Raw genomic sequence first — 17,859 nt, forward strand, 5'->3', positions numbered from 1 at the left:
CATTGAATACAGTTAAGAAGGATGTACGTTGTGAGAGATTTATCACAAATTCTTAATCCAATGTAATATTAATAAAATAAAAAATGTCAAATGGAAGAACTGTTATGATGGAAAAACTGAAGTATTTATTGGGAACAGAATTATGCCAGCAAGGCCATATCAGCAAGCATGAAACAAAAAACAGCTTCAGAATACAGAACATACTCTCTTGAGCATTACTGAAAAAGTTACCTTCTGCCACTGCCATGCCACAGCAGTCCAGGCTGTCAGTTTCCTATTTAATAGCCCTTGAGAGTACATGGTAAAATGTAAGAAATCTAATATTTTTCTCATCATACTAATGAATATAATTTACCCAGAATATAAGAAGTGCCCTACTGAATCAGATCAGTCGACCACTTATTGAAGTATTCTTTCCTTGTCAGCAGAACTAGAAAACTTCACTTAGAGAGTAAGTCCTGGGAATTGCAAGTGCTAGATGATCAGCTTCTCTCTGGCTCTTACTATCAACTCACAGATCCATTGTCCGTAAGTTTTCTAATCTTTTTTTTTCCTGCTAGCATTTCTTGTTCCTTCAAAACCTTGAGGCATCGAATAGCAGAGGTGCTCTACTGAATAAGGCAATACCTCAATTCAAGATTTTCTAGCAACAGTTTCATTGAGTGTCCTCTAGTTCAAACATTCAATTACCTGATATGTAATGGACCTTCTTTACTATCATCTCTATACTGTACTTCATAGGTGTCCAACCTTTTGGCTTGCTTGGGCCACCCTGAATAAAGAGGAATTGTTCTGGGCCACATAAACATAGGTCACACCAAAAGTAATGTCTCCTATTTATTTTTATGGAAACTACAATAAATGCAATGAACATGGTAACTGTGTTTGATAGAGCAAATTCTCACCTACAGAACGCTGTTTTTCAATATGGTCACCACCATGAGCTATGCATGTTCGTCAGTGACGAACAAGAGCCTGCACGTCATGCTTGTCAAAACCTGCACCACTGGAGGTGACCCACAGACACTGTTATCATTGCTGAAATGCACCACCCACCACCTCACTATGTTCACATCCACTGTTTGGTCTCTGGAAATATTCAGCAAGCATCAATGAATGTCAATGGCTGCAGATTTTCCTGCACGGAGGTATTTAGCAGACTGTTCCTCTGCTGCCACCTGTTACACAGCAATAAATGTAATAGAATATTGGTGGGAAGGTTCAACCGCTATTGCCATGCCACCAACATCTGCCTCTGATATTGTGGGTGAATAAAATAGGAGGCATTACTTCCAGAGCAGCCTTTGTAAAATATATAAGCAATATGACTTATTTTAACTGTTTGTATTTGTATTAAAGCATTAAAATAAAAAAGCAACATAAACATAAAACTAGTGGAATATTTGACTTTTTTTTTACTTTTTTTTTTTTTTTTGGCAAACCTAATGCATCAATCTGGTTTCATTACAATCATTGCTGTTCTTAACAAGTTCTCAAGCTGCTTGTCAGAGATTTTTGATGAAATTTTACTATTCCTGTCCTTCATCCTTCAGAATAGCTGTTCACAAGTGTATATACTGCAAGAAATTGATGGATAAATAAGGCATGATTGTGAAGCAAGGGATGTTTTTCTGTGGTAAGAGTTCTTATGACACTCTGGTAAAGAGACATATTTAATTTTTCTGTGCGTTGAACACCTGATTGCAATTCTACACATTCCACTTAAAAATTCACAAGTAATACATTTATTGCAACTGAAATTAGAATCACAAATATATTAAAAAAATATATATTTTTTTCCAGAAATCTTGAAACCTACCCACAGATTCCTTTATCAGAATGCAAAGCAAGACTACGTGCTTTTTTTTGCTGTTCAAAGGACTGCGTGCAACCAACGTATCAAAATGCATACACTTTCCATGACTTACCACTATGTTGAGCCCTCCCTGTGTCTTAGTTTCAGCTCAGACAGTGTTAATAGCACACTGATGGTTTGGCTGTTGCTGAGTGATGGGTGTGTGCCTGGAACCAAGCCAGGCTGCTCGATGGGGAAGAATCTGCCTTTATAGCACAGAGCAAGGGGTGACTGCATTGTGAGCTGCGCTGGGTCACACTTGGTCCACCAGTTGGACATGCCTGCTATACTGTATCACCTCTCGGTATACAAATATTTAAAATAATGAACTCCTGCTGGTGTCTTTGGAAGCTAAAAATCAAACTAATTTCTATGAAAGAGTAAGATTTTGTTCTTATACTGCTTTCCTTTTAATCCCTGTAGCACATCTTGTCATCTCAGCCACTATGAATATGCAAAGATAAACTTAGGTCTGTAATTAGCATACTTTTAAACTTCCTCTAAAAGATGTAGGTGCTTATATCATAGTGACTACTTCAAGGAACTAGGTAAGCATCCTAAGGATATCCTAAGTAAAATGTTCTTCAAGAAGTTGTTTATATACTCTAGAAAATTTACAGGCACAGAGGTACAATCAGCTTTATTACAACATATTTTAATTGACACTACTTGTGGATTCTACTAGAGCTCTATGCAACGAACACTACCCTGTTTCCAGCAAAAATTATCACATGTGAAGATGTTTAAACAGATTTCATTTGAAGCCAAGTGATTTATGGTACGATTACAATGGCACTAACATGTTATAGAAAATGCATGGGATTTGCTACCATATACATGGAAATAATCCACACCGGTATCTAGGTGAATTCAAACATCCAGGGGACAAAGACTCCAGCTTAGAAACACACTACTGAAATCACAGATATAGAAAAGCTGTAGGGTTTTTAACAAGCCACCTACCAATGTGATGTCTCGGGAAGCAGCAGCCGCGCTCATGTGCAAACTAGGTTGCCTGACAGAACTACTACAGTCCAATGCCCGAGCAAACGTGCCAACCGCACTGCAACAGAGAAAGAGCACAGACAGTAAATGCATAAAGATTTTAAAGATCTATACCTTCTTTTTGAAAGACCAGACTATACAATACGCACAAAGGTGTAATATTAAAATAACAAGGCACATGCCGTAACTCTAAGATTTCAGATCTTTGCTAATTTTGTAAAGGCAATCTACTGAATACTGCAGTAAAAATTCTGACCTTCTTCTCCAAAAGTAATATCCCATATGTAAGAACAACTTGTTTGAAATCACCTACAAATGAAAAATACTCATTCTTGTGTAGCTTATTTCCTTAGAAGTCAAAGACTTTGTGTTTTGCAACTGTGACAACTTTTTCAAAATTAGAAAGCCAAACCATTGTATAATACAATTTTAAAATGTAGTTCACCAACATATTCCTGTGAGGAAATTAATAACATTTTATTCACTTCAGTAATTCTATTTCTGTTAGTAAACAAAACACAGTAGCACCTCCAAAGTCATACTTTCGTCACAGTTGTAAAGTAATAATGAACACGCAGATGCTTCACCCTAATTAATAAAAGCATAGCAGTATCACCAAAATGGGACATGATTTTCTCCAAACTTCTACCTTTTTGTGGCACAGAGATGGAGAATCAGTGTGATAGCATATCTGAACTGTGAAATTTTCTTAAGAGCACATCCATCAGATATTATGCATGGTGATGGGAAAGATCTACAGAATAATTTGACTGGGCTCAGCCCATCAGATAAGAAGTGAGCAAGTAATGATACGTGAGAAAGAAAATTAATAAAACAAATCACTCCACTACCCTTAGAGTTGAAAAAACGTTCTTAAAGTGCATTGTGGCACTGCAATTTTTGAAAAAATGATTTGCTCCAAATATAACACAATGCAAATCTCTCTAAATTGATATATCTAATTACAGTATCAAACATTTTTAATATAGCGTAAACCTCCGGACTAAAGACTGGAACCTCTTACAGTAGTTATATCTCACACAAGTTACAAGAGTGGGATTATATTCATGAAGTAAGTCAACCTCCACAGACATCAACATACATCAACCATCAGACTACTGCATACTACAAACCTAATATTCAGTGACAAAATAGTAAGCATCAAGACTTTTACTCACTATGAATTATTACAGGTAGTGGAGAAATTGGTAACAACATCTGTTACTGAAATATTATCCTCAATCTCAAAACATTTAATATTGAACACATTTCAGCACACCACAAAAAACATTTAAGACACAGTTAAGATTAAACAGCAGTGATTCATATACTGCAGACATTAACTGCTTCAATTTCTAAAGGCTGTGGAGTAAATAAGCAATATCCAAACACTGTTCTGTAATCTTTGCTCCTTCTTTACAGTGATAGCAAATACATGACAAACATCTACACACTGTTTTCTTTTTCTTTCTTTTTTTTAATACTTGGCTATATATAAATCAGTATCTGTCCACAGATCAGTCCCAGCAATCTACTGGGAACATATATCCTGATAGTCAGTCAACCCCTTTAAACATGTTGGCCTTGATGAGGGTTGCAGCTAACAATTTTTGCTGTGATCCTTCTGTTGCTGCTGCTCAAACCAGTAAGGCAGCATGCAGCATGACTGTATTTCCCTTCTGCTGCTACCTCTAGCTTATCTCTTTTCCTGCATAATTAACACTACTTTATTTGACCATAATTCTAAAATAAAATCAGAGCACATTAGGAAAATTACAAAATAGTTTCTACCACATTAAGCTGCTTACAAAATTTCCAGGCTAACTTCAGGGTAGAAGGGTACATGGATGACATTGCCCAGTACATAAAGTCAAAATTAAGAGACGTGATAGAACTAGGTTCATCTCAAGAAAGTGATAAAAAGATAAGAATTGAAGTACTAGTTGATATCACTTCCAATGCTGTACTGCGTAGGACAAGATCATAATCATGGTGATTGTTATGCTGGACTGTGGGTTATGTGAGTGCAAAACATCCCAGAAATGCCATAAAGCACAGGCAGTGTGCTGTTTTAAGGAGAAAGTATGGGGCATCTGCAGCTGTATTTCAAAATCAACTTATAAGTCAACTTCCCTGAAAATTTCTGAAAGACTGAGTTTTTCAGACAATCCAAAAAGGTGTAGAAATTCTAGAACATCTGACTGTTAAATATTTACAGTCTCAAAACTTAACACAGTAATACGCTGCCCTCCATATAAACCAGCCATGCAGTCAAAATGAAAACTTAAGTATTTACTTTAAAAATATTAAAAAACTCTGGCTATGGTTTTTTGTTTGTTTGTTTGTTTTGTTTTCCCACTGAAAACACACACATAAGGCATATATTCATATAAAGTCCATACATTTCCTTTATATTTCTTCCTTGAGTGACTTTTTAATAACACTACCATGAAAGAGTAATTTAAAAATGTTAAAAAGAAAAAAATCCTCATCAGTACTCTTTTCCAAATGACACCCTATTGCCTATACCTACCTGCTAGAAAAAAAAAATTTCACTCTTCAGCCAAAGTAGCCTAAACCACCACACTGTTCATTTTCTGCTTTTTTTTTTTCTACATTTAAGTGTATCTTTAATGTAAGATAACTAAAAATGTTCCTGCTATTGTCAAGCCTAGAGAGGAGAAGGCTCAGAGAGGATTTAACCTCAGTAGAGATGAAAAAGATGGAGCTAGATTTTTCTCAGCAGTACCCAGTGAAAGAAGAAAATGCAATAAGCAGAAAATGAAACACCAAAAATTCCATTTAAACACATGGAATTTTTTATTTCCCTTTTTTCTTTGGTTAGATTAGTACCCACCAATATCCACCAGTATTACATACCAGTGGATGCTAAGTCTGCAGGATCAGAACCACCAAAATGGCCAATGGCATCCTGGATTGTATCATCAACAGTGCTGCCAGCAGAAGCAGGGAGGTGATTGTCCCCCTGTAGTCAGCTCTGGTGAGGGCTGTACCTTGAGTACCGCATTCAGTTTTGGGCCCCTCACTAGAAAGAAACTGAAGCCCTAGAGGTGTGTCCAGAGAAGGGTAACAAAGCTGGTAAGGGGTCTGTAGCACACATCCTATGAGAAGCAGCTGAGGGAAATGGGATTGTTTAGTCTGGAGAAGAGGGCACTCAGGAGTAACCTTATAGCTCTCTTCAACTACCTGAAAGGAGGTTGTGGTGAGGTGGGGGTCAGCCTCTTCTCTCGTGTAACTAATGAAAGGACAAGAGTGGATAGCACCACAGGGAGATTCAGGTTGGATGTTAGGAAAAATTTCTTCTCTGAAGTAGTGGTCAGGCACTGGAATGGGCTGCCAGGGTGGTGAAGTCACTGTACCGGGAAGAGTTCAAGAAATATTTAGATGTTGTATTGAGGGACATGTTTTAGTGGAGAAATATTGGTGGCAGGTGTACGATTGGACTGGCTGATTTTGGAGGTCTTTTTAAAACTTGGTGTTTCTATGGTTATATGAAACATATAAATGTAGAAAAAGGCTTTTTGCTCTTGGGACACTAAACAAATCCCGTCAGACTACATACATAAGGAAAAATATATACATTCTTGCAAATGGGCAACACAAATAGAAAGAGTATTTTATCACCTTCTAACAAATACAGTATGCTTGAGTGACTGAAAAAGCTGTTGCCTATAACATCTCTTCTTTCATCTAAAGCAGATGAAAAAAACAACACATGGGAATACATACTGCATCAGGGGCATCACCTTTAAAAAAGATCATACAAAAAGGTTTTTATATGCCCTCTTAAAAAAAATTACACATAAGAAACCACTCAGGAAAAAGTTCTTATTGACAGAATTTCAAATTTGCCAGAACAATTTCCAGTCAACAGACAAATAACATCTCACTAGAAACGCAGCAGGCACAGCCAATGCCCAGATAACTGCAATGATGATATAGCAGATGGATCTTCCGAGTCTGTAGAAACATACATTAATTAGTCATACCATAATGCCAATTGCATAGTCAAGCAACTTTTACTGGTCCAGCATAATGATGAAAGCCTTTACCTGCAAGCACACAAAATGCTGAGTTTAAAGCTGCCCTGACTATCACAGGAGAATTTTTAAATCAGTAAGTCTGTTACAGAACCACACACACACAAAAAAAATTCTGATCCTGAAGCCTGTGAAAGCAAGCATACAGAGAAGCTTGGAAAATGTTCCTGTCAGTTCGAAAGCAGCAAAGATGAGTGGAAGTTTGTGGAAGAACATCAATAAGGCAACTGTCTCTAACAAGATGTTAGTCAGATGTCATTCACCTACCATAAGGTCTCTGATAGTTACAGTTATGCAGCTATAACCAAGACTCATTCTCTCTGTAAAAATATCCTGTGAAGTTTATCTATTTCTACATGAACGCAGACTTTGTCAGGTATACACAGCACTGCATATGATGTCATAGATAAGGGGAAGAAGAGATTCTCTCTCAAAATTTCAGTCATTTGTTCTATTACTTCCCAGTAGATTGCCTACTGGCACAATTGCTTCCAGAGGAGAACATTTTCAACTTGACAGTATACTACTTCACTACTTCAGCTCCCTAGGGTGGCTGCAAAATGGGAAGTGAAGGGAAGTGAAGGCAATGCATAAACTCTGCAAAAACATTCAATCAGTTTTGTAAATCTTCATCTTAGGACATAAGACCTTCCACTGATCATGGGAAGTTAATGCAATCTTTCCAGATCTCAGCAAAGCTTTTGATATTCTTTCTCACAGTATCATTCTGGAAAAAACGTCCACCAAACAGCTAGACAAGTACACAGTATCATGGGTGAATAGTTAGCTGACAAGTCAGGCTTAAAAGGCGAAAGTAAATGCAGTTACATCATGTTGGCAGCCAGTCACTAGTGGTCCCATTCTAGGGCTAGTTCTCTTCAATACTTTCATCAATGACAAGGATACAGAACTTGAAAGTACACTTAATAAATCCACAGGTAACGTTAAATTGGAGAGAGCTGTTGACACAGGAGAAGAGAAGACTTGCAGAGAGATCTTGACAAATTAAAGGACTGAGCAATCACCAATCCGGCAAGTGTTGGTCCCTGCACCTGCAGTAAGGCAACAGAGGATATACAATACAGACAAGAGAATGACAGGCTGGAGTGCAGTCCTATGGAAAGAGATTTGAGTGTTCTGGTTTATGGCAAGTTGAATATGAGTTAGGCGTGTACCCTGGCAGCCAAAAAGGCCAACTGCACTTTAGGGTGCCCCAGGCCTAGCAGTGCAAACTGGGTGAGAAGAAGGGTTATCTATACTCTGCTTTGCACAGCCTCACCTCCAGCATTTGGTGTAGGTGTGGGCGCCAGAATTTAAGGACATAAGCTATTAGAGAGCATGCAACAGAGGGCTTCAAAGACGGTGAAGGATCTGGAGGACAAGGTGTGTGAAGAGCATTGTGGTCCCTGGGTTTGCTCAGCCCAGAGCAGAGGAGCTGAGGGGAGTCCTCATGGAGCTACAGCTTCACAGAGTGGAGGGGCAGCGCTGATCTCTGCCCTCTGTGCACAGCAACAGGGCCCAAGGGAATGGCATGGAGCTGTGCCTGGCAGGGGCAGCTGGGGGTTAGAAAAAGATTCTGCACCAGAGAATGGTAGGCATAGCACAGGCTGCCCTGGGCAGCAGGCACTGCCCCGAGTTGCAGGAGTTGAAGGAACATCTGGACAGTGCTCTCATCAAGTTTGAATTTTGGGTGGTCCCATGCAGAGCCAGGAGTTCAGCTCCATGTTCTTTGTGTGTCCCTTTCAACACATTTCATCCTATGATTTTGAGAAAATAGTCAATCAGCAACTCAATTAATTCACTGCGCATGTAAGCTGGGAAGTATAAAGCAATTTCTCCTTTTGTTTTTTCCTCTTCTCCGGAACTGCTTTTTAAAAAGGGGAGAAAAGAAGAACAAAAATAGGAAACAGCATTAAAAGATTATTTGCCTAGCAGGATTAGAGAATATGCTCTGCAATCAGGTTAGAAAAAAAGAACAGAGACAGAACAAACCAAGATAACGTCTCTATGTCACCCACAATCAACAGTACTCCGTTAACATTTTTCTAAACGAGAACAGAACTTTTGTAATCTATTCCTAACTGTGAATTGAAGGACAAGAGAAACATGCTGTAGAATCATCCTTCAGTAAAAACATTTTCTAAAATTTATAAAAACTCTGTAAAGTGGAGAAATTACTTCAAAAGCATTTGTGAATTCCAATGGCTTCGATGGTCCTTAAATTAGTTTGCATAATCATATGTTAATTTATAAAACTGAACTGACCAATTCTTTTCCACTAACAAAAAGCATCACTTCACAACTGAAATAATTCCACTGCATATTAGTCAACTTATATCTGTTAGCAAATCTGGCAAGTTTTGCATTCATTGCAATTGTTTACACCTTCTTTATTTCTTCTTTATATTACACCATGAAATTCAAAACACTGTAGCACAAGACAAATATTAGCACTGAAATCCTATTTCAAATTACTCTGATAGGAAAACAGAATGATGTCTATATTTAAATATCAAAATCTACTACAATCTTAAATACAGGCAGTCTAGCACAACTCACTCTCTTTTTCTCTCTCTTCTGTACTGGTAAACTCAATAAATATTCAGAAGTTTATGTTCTGATTTTCTCTTAGCTAACTGTGGAAAACAGAAGGGCTCACAATATGGTAAACAAGTTGAGTAACATGATAAAGGGGAATAAATAATCAGTAGAAAAAGGAAAAGGATTCTTTTTTTATTAGAGGATTGTAATCTTACCGTGCTACAACTAAAAACTGGTCAATCTGACGGTCTGTAAGGGGGCTATCTGGATCCCATATTTTTACTTCCAGCTTTGCCTGTTCTCTGTCATCTAATTCTCCTGTCAAAAGGTAGATGGGACAAAACACTTATTACTCACAATGTTTTTCTCTATGTACTTCTTGAACTACTTTTAAAAGAGACATTGTACATTTTAATATAAACATATTGAGTACTTAATAATCAGCAGTCATTCATCTAAATTCCATACTGAAACATTTGTAAAATAAGTATCTTCCCTTAACAGAAGTATTTTAATTTGTTTTAAGGAGGCATTTTTAAAAGGTGCAGTATCAAAGAACTTTAATAAAATGTTATCAGGAGCTTGAAACCAAAACGTAAATAACCAGTGGGGATTTTAAATTGCTTCTCAACTATATTAAAGTTGCACTTCAGTCACATTAAAATTAATTTTACACTTAACCAGTTAGAGCAATTAAAAATCCAATTTGTAATCTGGATACAACTCCAAAACAGAAATTCTGGAGCAATGCTACCTACTACATTTAATTACTTTTTTCACCTCTTACTCTCATTCTTTACATTATCTGTATTATTAACATTAATCATATTATTACAATTGCATTGTACACTGGCTACTTAAACCCACTTACAAAATAATAAGGCTACAGCACAATAAAGTTACCATACAGTACATAATCATTTTCTAAGCCCAATTGTATACAGAGAGCAGTCTATGTACACACATGGCTGAAACAACAATGGAATTTTCAGAGATTTAATTTGCAGTGTTCATTATTAAAAAACATTATTTTTCCAAGCAATACACAAAGTATAAAAATACTAAAATGATTCACATTCATATTGAAGCTTAAATCTTTTCTCCACTATTATATCAATAACTACTACGGTGAAATGAGAAACACAACAGGCTGATTAAATAAGCAACACTCCATCTACTTAGCATAAGAATATCTACCTATGCAACACGGCCAACACAGTTGGAACCACAACAAATGAAGAGCAAATCATCATTCACCTTTGGTATTTTAGAACATAAGCATATTCTTCCTTCAGTGAAGATGTGATGAACTCAAGTGTTCAGTTAATTTCTAATGCTTCTCTCTGGCTTGTGTGAGATACTGCAAGAATAAAAACCTGCCTTTTCCCTCAAAAAGTTTGCTTGTGTAGGTATTTCTCACTGAGCACAGAGAAAATAACTATAGTCTCTGTTATTTCTCATGAGTTAATGGGAATGGATAGTCTATATATCCATAACATCACTAAGACATGAAAAACACTGTACTCATAAGAGTCTGGAAGCAGACTGCAAACCAAGCACCAGATCTTCTGAAATTCTATTAGGTATGGCATGTTTGCTTATTGTATCAAGTCTGCAAGGAAAACATGGTATATATTCATCCCTGTCATAAGCACAAGTTAGAATTGAATCATGATATTTAGCTAATGGGTCAGGAACACTCTTATAAAAACTAATCAAAATAACTTTTTTTGATGCACAAGCAATAAAACCTTGTTGGTCTAATAGGACTTATGCTTCTGTTTAAGCTAATACACATTCAGAACTAGAGACAAGATTTCTAACACTCTCAAGTATGATTTTTTGTCTATAAACTTATTCAATGGACTACACACTTGTCAATACAATCATTTATTCCATCTGTGGCAGACACATTGTGGGTGATGTTCTTTATTTTATAAATAACCTCAGAGCACTTCATTTCAATCTGTTAATATAGTTTTAAAGTACTTTTCATGTTACTTAACTGTTTCAGGACATCAAATCCTGGAGATCTTAAATGTACAAGTACGACAATACCCAACACCTGGATAGGCCATGGTTCACAAAAAGAAAAACTTCATACAAACAAAATACAGATATTCAACCGAAAGATGTCATTCTCCTGAATCAAGTTTGCAAAAGGATATTTAAAATTGACTAACAGATGTCCTACTTCAACTGGAGGTAATCAATTTTCTTTTACTACAAAATCTTATTTGAACTGCTGATAAAAGTAACTCTGAAATACTACTGAACTATAGTTTGCATACATAGATAAGATAAAAGCAACAGAATCTATACCAAAAGAATCCATATGACTTACAAGATAATTGTTGCAGCGACATTTAATATTTCAAATATGGTAGACAGGGAGGTATCCAATATATACGTAGTCTCTGACAAAAAGTAGTTACAAGATATGATTTCTTTCTGATTATTATTATTGTTATTTGCCAAAATGGCAGGAATTGTCAGTTCAGTAGGAAGAAAATGAACTTAAATAGGTTAAATTGCAGACAAGCAGAGCAGCTGAAGTCTTTTCTTCAGAAACAAAAATTGCATACATATCCTAAAGAAATCAGTTTTAAAAGATCCCATAAAATAAACAACTAAGCCTTCTTTTCAGAGGCATTCACTCAACATCACAGAATGCCAGAGTTTGAAGGGACCTCTGGAAATAATCTGGTCCAACTCCCCTGCTAAATCAGGTTCCCTACAGTAGGTTACATAGAAATGCATACAGATATCTCGAACACCTCCAGAGAAGGAGAATCCACAACCACCATTAGCAGCCTGTTTCAGTCTTCTGTAACCCTCAAGTAAATTCTTCCTCATGTTCATATGGAAATTCCTGTGTTCCAGTTTCTGGCAGCTGCCCCTCGTTCTGCTGCTGCTCACCACTGAAAAGAGTCCCCATCAGTTCAATACCCACACTTTAGGTATTAATAAACAGTGATGAGATCCCCCCTCAGCCTTCTCTTCTCCAGGCTGAACAGACCCAGGTTACTCAGCTCTTTCTTGTAAGGGAGATGCTCCAGACCCTTAATCATCTTTGTGGCCCTCACTGGACTCTATCTAGAAGATTCTTGTCTTTCTTGAACTGAGGAGCCCAGAACTGGACACAGTACTTCAAATGTGGTCTCAACTCCTTCAACCCGCTAACCATGCTCTTTGTAATGCATTTCAGAAAAGATCTGATCTCAGTGAACTCCTACCCTTTATTCTTCAGCTTTACGTCTGTGAAATGGGTACAGTATTTCTCAGCTATACTTCAAGGATATGGAAGATAGTTACTTAACATTTCTTACCCTCCCTTAGACCAGCACAGTGTGCAACACAATAAATTTCCATTACTGAAATACAGAACCAGAGTTAGGAGACACAGCTTTTAGCTGATTATTATCTGAACTGTCGGGAAGTATATTAACAGCAGGTAATCCTACATCTTTTAGAACACAGCTTCACATGCTATGTAACACTTCAAAAACAGAAAACTAATAACTAAAAATGAAATTTCAATTCAGGAACTACCTTCTTCATCTGACACTTAAGACTGCTGGAAAACAGTTTCTTTAACTTACAGAAGAAAAACAGTATCACACTTGTTTGTTTGTTTTTCTTGCAGTGTTTAACAATGAACAAAGTTCCAGATATCAAACTTGCTTGTCTAAAGAAAAACCTAAACATTCTCCTCCAATATCACTTCCTTAGTTCCACTCTTAAGCACTCAGCGTATTTCTCCTGTCTATAATGAATATACAGAGGTTAATTATCACAAAACATCACACAGCTTTTCATGAACAACTAACAGCAGGATGGGGGGTGAGAAAACAAGCTATAAAGTCTTCCCTGCCACTGGGAAAAGGAGTTTTACATTAAGGTTAGGATGAAAACATCTTTCAGACTGTTATACAAACTATTTACTGACACTTCATGAGTTCAACTTTACATATATTGAATTCATTGTAAATAGCTGAAACACTTGATCTTAACCAATGGAAATTACAATCTTCCTCATTAAAGCTCTGCAGACAATTCTTATTACTTGTTTTTTACTTTTTAAATGACTTCCAATTGTTGCTAGTATTGGCAATAAAAAAATCACCCAGAGAAAGATTCAAAACCTTAAACTCAACCTGATATACATGCTGCTAACTTCTCTGATGAAGTTACCATGGGAAAGCCTAGATTAGTTTAATATTATAAAGCAAAAGGAAAACTACCTGTTTATTGTTCAGTTACAGCACTGAACAATTTTTTCCCCTGACCACATTAATTTACCTGATAGTAGTATATACAAGATATTAATTAGTCCTTCAGACAATGTGTTCTATAATTTATAGAAGTGGTATTCTAAAACTTAATACATTAACATAACACACATAAAAACAGTAGTAGTGAAAAACAGTCTACATTAAGATTACATGTATAGAGACCTCGAAGCAAAGTTATCAGGAGATAGAAACACATTCTTGGTCTCCAGCAGGCAATTTAAAACAGCTGCTGACCATTTTTTAAGCCAGTAAATCACATATACTTCAATTGCCTCCTACCCTCTGGAGCTCTACTCTACAAATATTTTCAGTAATTCTTCACTTGGCTTCCAAATTAAACTTCCAACTCTATAGACTTCAGTGCTCTCCCAGCGCTTGGTCTTGTAGTGCTGACAGATTCGATGTTGGTGAACAAAAGGCAAGACCTCACAAAGCACTCAAAAGTAGTTCATTTCTAGAAATCTAGAACTTGATAAATTAAACAGAATTACTATTAGACTCAATACAAATTCAGCTGTTCCCAGGCAAGAATGACCAACTGCTCCATAATGCTGCCTCAAAAATGGCAGGAACATCTGTTCAGGACTGGAAGAAAGAAACTAATAATGTTTTCACTTTCACAAAACCCTGCAGATCAGTACTCAAAAAGAAACTTCCACAGACATGATAAAGCAGACAATAACATCCTCAAAACAGACCATTCCTCACTTTATTGTCCATACGCTGAAGCCACATTTAAAAAATAGTCCTTTCATGCTAACTTTTTATGGCAGATCTAAAGGTAATGACATATTGACATACTGCATAAAATCAGAAGGCCACCTTCTGGTTCAAAGGCAAGGGTAATTGTTCTAGAGATACCTGAAATTCACCTTTATTTTGGAACTGTCATCTTGAACTCCTTTGATATCTATGAATATACCTCAACAGCATGACCTGCAGCAAGATTCCTGCTCTCTTGACCCAATTTCAGCAGATGTTTAGGTCAATTTAGCATTGTGCTGTGGTCTAACACTAGTAACTACAATAATTTTTGTAGTAAAGAAAGAACAATCCATGAGGTCATGCAGTTTTCAGGAAAACATGGTGAAAAATAATACTATTTTTAAGTAAAAACATTACCATATATAGGCATTAACTATATTTTAAATAATTGTTTTGGGAAGAGGGATACCATAGCACATGGGCACCATGTTCTTCCAAGAGAAACGAACAAAGAAAGTCCCACACCATTAAATTATAATAAAACGTCTAGTCCTGCAATTTATTTATTTTTATATAAGCAATGTTATGAATATGTGCAATATCTGGCCACAGTACGCTAAGGATAAAATAGGACTATTTGTTTGCATAAATTTAAACCAAATATTTAATTCAGATAAGAACTTTTACTTTTTCTTTAGGAGGAAATATATTTTGAATTATTCAAGTGTAAAATGCATTTCATCTGCATCTGACATTTGTTTTTCATCTCCTACAAAATAAACTTGAAAAAAAATCATACTTTTAAAAATGCTTACAATAAAATGGCAAAGGACACACAAACTGAACATGCAATAAGCCCGTTTAGGCAAAGTTACTGAGGTGGAAAAATACAGCAAAGTCAATTAAACCCTAAGATGTTGTGACTTGAAAGGCAATTTGTGAGCTCACTCCATGGCATTACTTTGGATAATAAGCACATACACAGCATACAATACATAAGTGTATCTTTGTAAGGCCAACTACCGCACAGAACTCATTTGATATTTGAACAGCCTCAGAGAAATCTCCACAGCGATAATAAAGACATCTTTCCAACGACAATCACCTACAATCTTCCATATCAATAACACAGCACAGATCATTCATCATGGTATAAAATCAGTATGCCAAGAGAAAATAGCAGTTTGACCACCTCCTTCAAGCTGTTGAAAAACAAGATGCTCATAAAAACATATGAAAAGAATGGCAACAGATGTGCATCTCCTTGAGACGGAAATCATAGCTCTCTTGTTATGAATGCTAAAACTCTGACTTCTCCAAGTCTTAAACAAACTTAAGAACTACAGTCTTGCTTTTACAGGAGGGGGAAAAAAAAAAAGACAGACCACTCCAACAAGCAGAAACACCTGAATAACTGCCTTCAAACTGTTCAACGGTTTTTATAAGATGTAATTTCCAACTCTTCTAATTTATCATTTGACCGATAACACAGAAGTTGTGAATTATCTGAAAATCAAAGTTTAAAAATGTCCAAGTACCACGTTGTATAACATGGAAATACTAAAAGAAGCATCCAGTTAATAAACCATAGAATTATAGCTAAATGCAACAGATATTTTAAAATTAAGTGACCTAAAAGATAGGTGCACATTTCATTTCAGATCTATTTTTACATTTGTTACAAGACTCCATAGAACACCACGTTTCAGAAACCAAATTTACCAATACCTAATTGGGTGTCTGTACTATACATGGCTGCAGAGCTGAAGTACAGATTTCCCTTGTAAGTAAGCAAAAGTAAATGAAGTCTTTACCTAAAACAGGCAAAAAGAGGTCATTTACACGTGTTTTGTTTGTTCAATTTATAGTAGAACTGATCAAGAGCCCATAAACATTCATTTATTTGTTCAGCACAGAAATCACACAGCTGTCAAGAAAGTGACCAGTAAGAAAGATGTAAGTGGTATCATAACCCTTTAAGAGTTTGACACAATCAATATTGTAAAGAGTATTTTACTACTTAAGATAATCACGGATCTGACAGTTACAAAAAAAATTGCTTTGCTGAGTTTAATAACAAGAAAAAAAAATCTGCAAATCACACAAGAGATTACCATATTTAAACTTGCTAATGATCAAGAAACAGCTCCTTCTGAAGAAGATAACAGAAAAGCTTTTGATGTTAAGTCAAAAGTGCAACCAAGCAAAACTTCATTTGAGAAAATACAATTGAGAACACCCAAGAAAAAAACTTCATTTTAGTGTATTTATTGCCTTTGTCAAGGTTCATCACATCTACTCTTAAACACCCTCTAATCTATTCAGGTAACCATTTTCACGTGAGATGAATCACATCTCAGCATTATTTCTCTGCTTTGATCTTAAAAGAAATCCTACTTAGTTAGCAGAACTGTACCTTTTATATTTGGCATTCTATTGCAAGTCCCACAAGCAGGAACTCCTGAATCTGGTTGTGGTATTCTTTATTTCATATATCTTCTGACAAAATGCTTGCTTCAGTGAAATAGGAAATAGTCATCATCTATTTGAACTAATGACCCCCAAAGATCTCCCCCGCCTTCTGGCCTACTCTAAGACAAGCAGAGAAAATTCAGAGGTTACTTCCCTCTACAGTCTACTTTCTGGCTAATGATTTTGCATTAAATCTCAGGAAACAGCTCACGTTTTTACAAGAGAAAAAACAAAATTTTAAAGGTCATTGCTTGCTCTGTTTCCTGAATCACAAACTAGACACATGCAAAGCTTTTCAGTGTATTACCATTTGCATAATCAAAGTGTACAGATGATTTCTGGTTAAGTATTAATGCTGTTATGACATTAGTGTTTGAACTTGCTGATCTCCGAGTTCCTTGTTTCCAGGCTAAGATTTGCTAAATGCTCAAAGTCTGTCTCAACACATAACAGAAAAGTCAGGTGATATTAAGCATGCTAAAAGCAGCAGTGACTGAGTACGTACTAAGAATTTATTCGCTACAGTTAATTGTTTTGGTTTTGTGTGTGTGTGTGTGTGTGTGTGTGTGTGTGTGTGTGTGTTTCTTTGTTTTTCCTTCAGGCAGTAGTGAATGTTTTGGTTATTCACTTATCTTAGAAGTTACTGATCAGAGACAATTGGTAGCTGCACCAAAAATCATCTACCGCAGAGGACTAGGCACCTCGCTCCTAGACTGTACAGAAGAGATGCTTGATATAAGCAGCTCTTTACTCAAATAAGTGTTTCAGCTCTCTGAGATGAGCACTCAGATGAAAACAGAATGTTATCCCACAACAGAAACAGTTTTGAAAATAAACAAATAATATATTGCCAGAAAAAGCACTTAAACATGTGGTTAGAAGAGAAAGGACCTTATTTAGTCTCACTCTCATAAGAAATTAAATC

At 36.3% G+C, this 17,859-nt stretch overlaps 1 protein-coding gene across 6 annotated transcripts in view; it reads right to left on the minus strand.

Annotated features, from left to right (window-relative positions):
• The window catches only part of MTA3 (metastasis associated 1 family member 3), a 120,347-nt gene that overhangs the window by 64,229 nt on the left and 38,259 nt on the right, over positions 1–17,859 (minus strand). For all 6 annotated transcript variants that reach the window (XM_052691363.1, XM_052691183.1, XM_052690918.1 and 3 more), the window contains exons 7-8: positions 9,678–9,780; positions 2,819–2,918 (exon numbers count right to left, since the gene is read on the minus strand). In XM_052691363.1, coding sequence (XP_052547323.1) covers positions 2,819–2,918; positions 9,678–9,780 — 203 coding nt within the window. The remainder of the gene's footprint in view (positions 1–2,818; positions 2,919–9,677; positions 9,781–17,859) is intronic.

This window comes from Tympanuchus pallidicinctus, unplaced genomic scaffold (genome assembly GCF_026119805.1).
Source record: "Tympanuchus pallidicinctus isolate F22 unplaced genomic scaffold, pur_lepc_1.0 scaffold1, whole genome shotgun sequence".
Taxonomy (NCBI): Eukaryota; Metazoa; Chordata; class Aves; order Galliformes; family Phasianidae; genus Tympanuchus; species Tympanuchus pallidicinctus.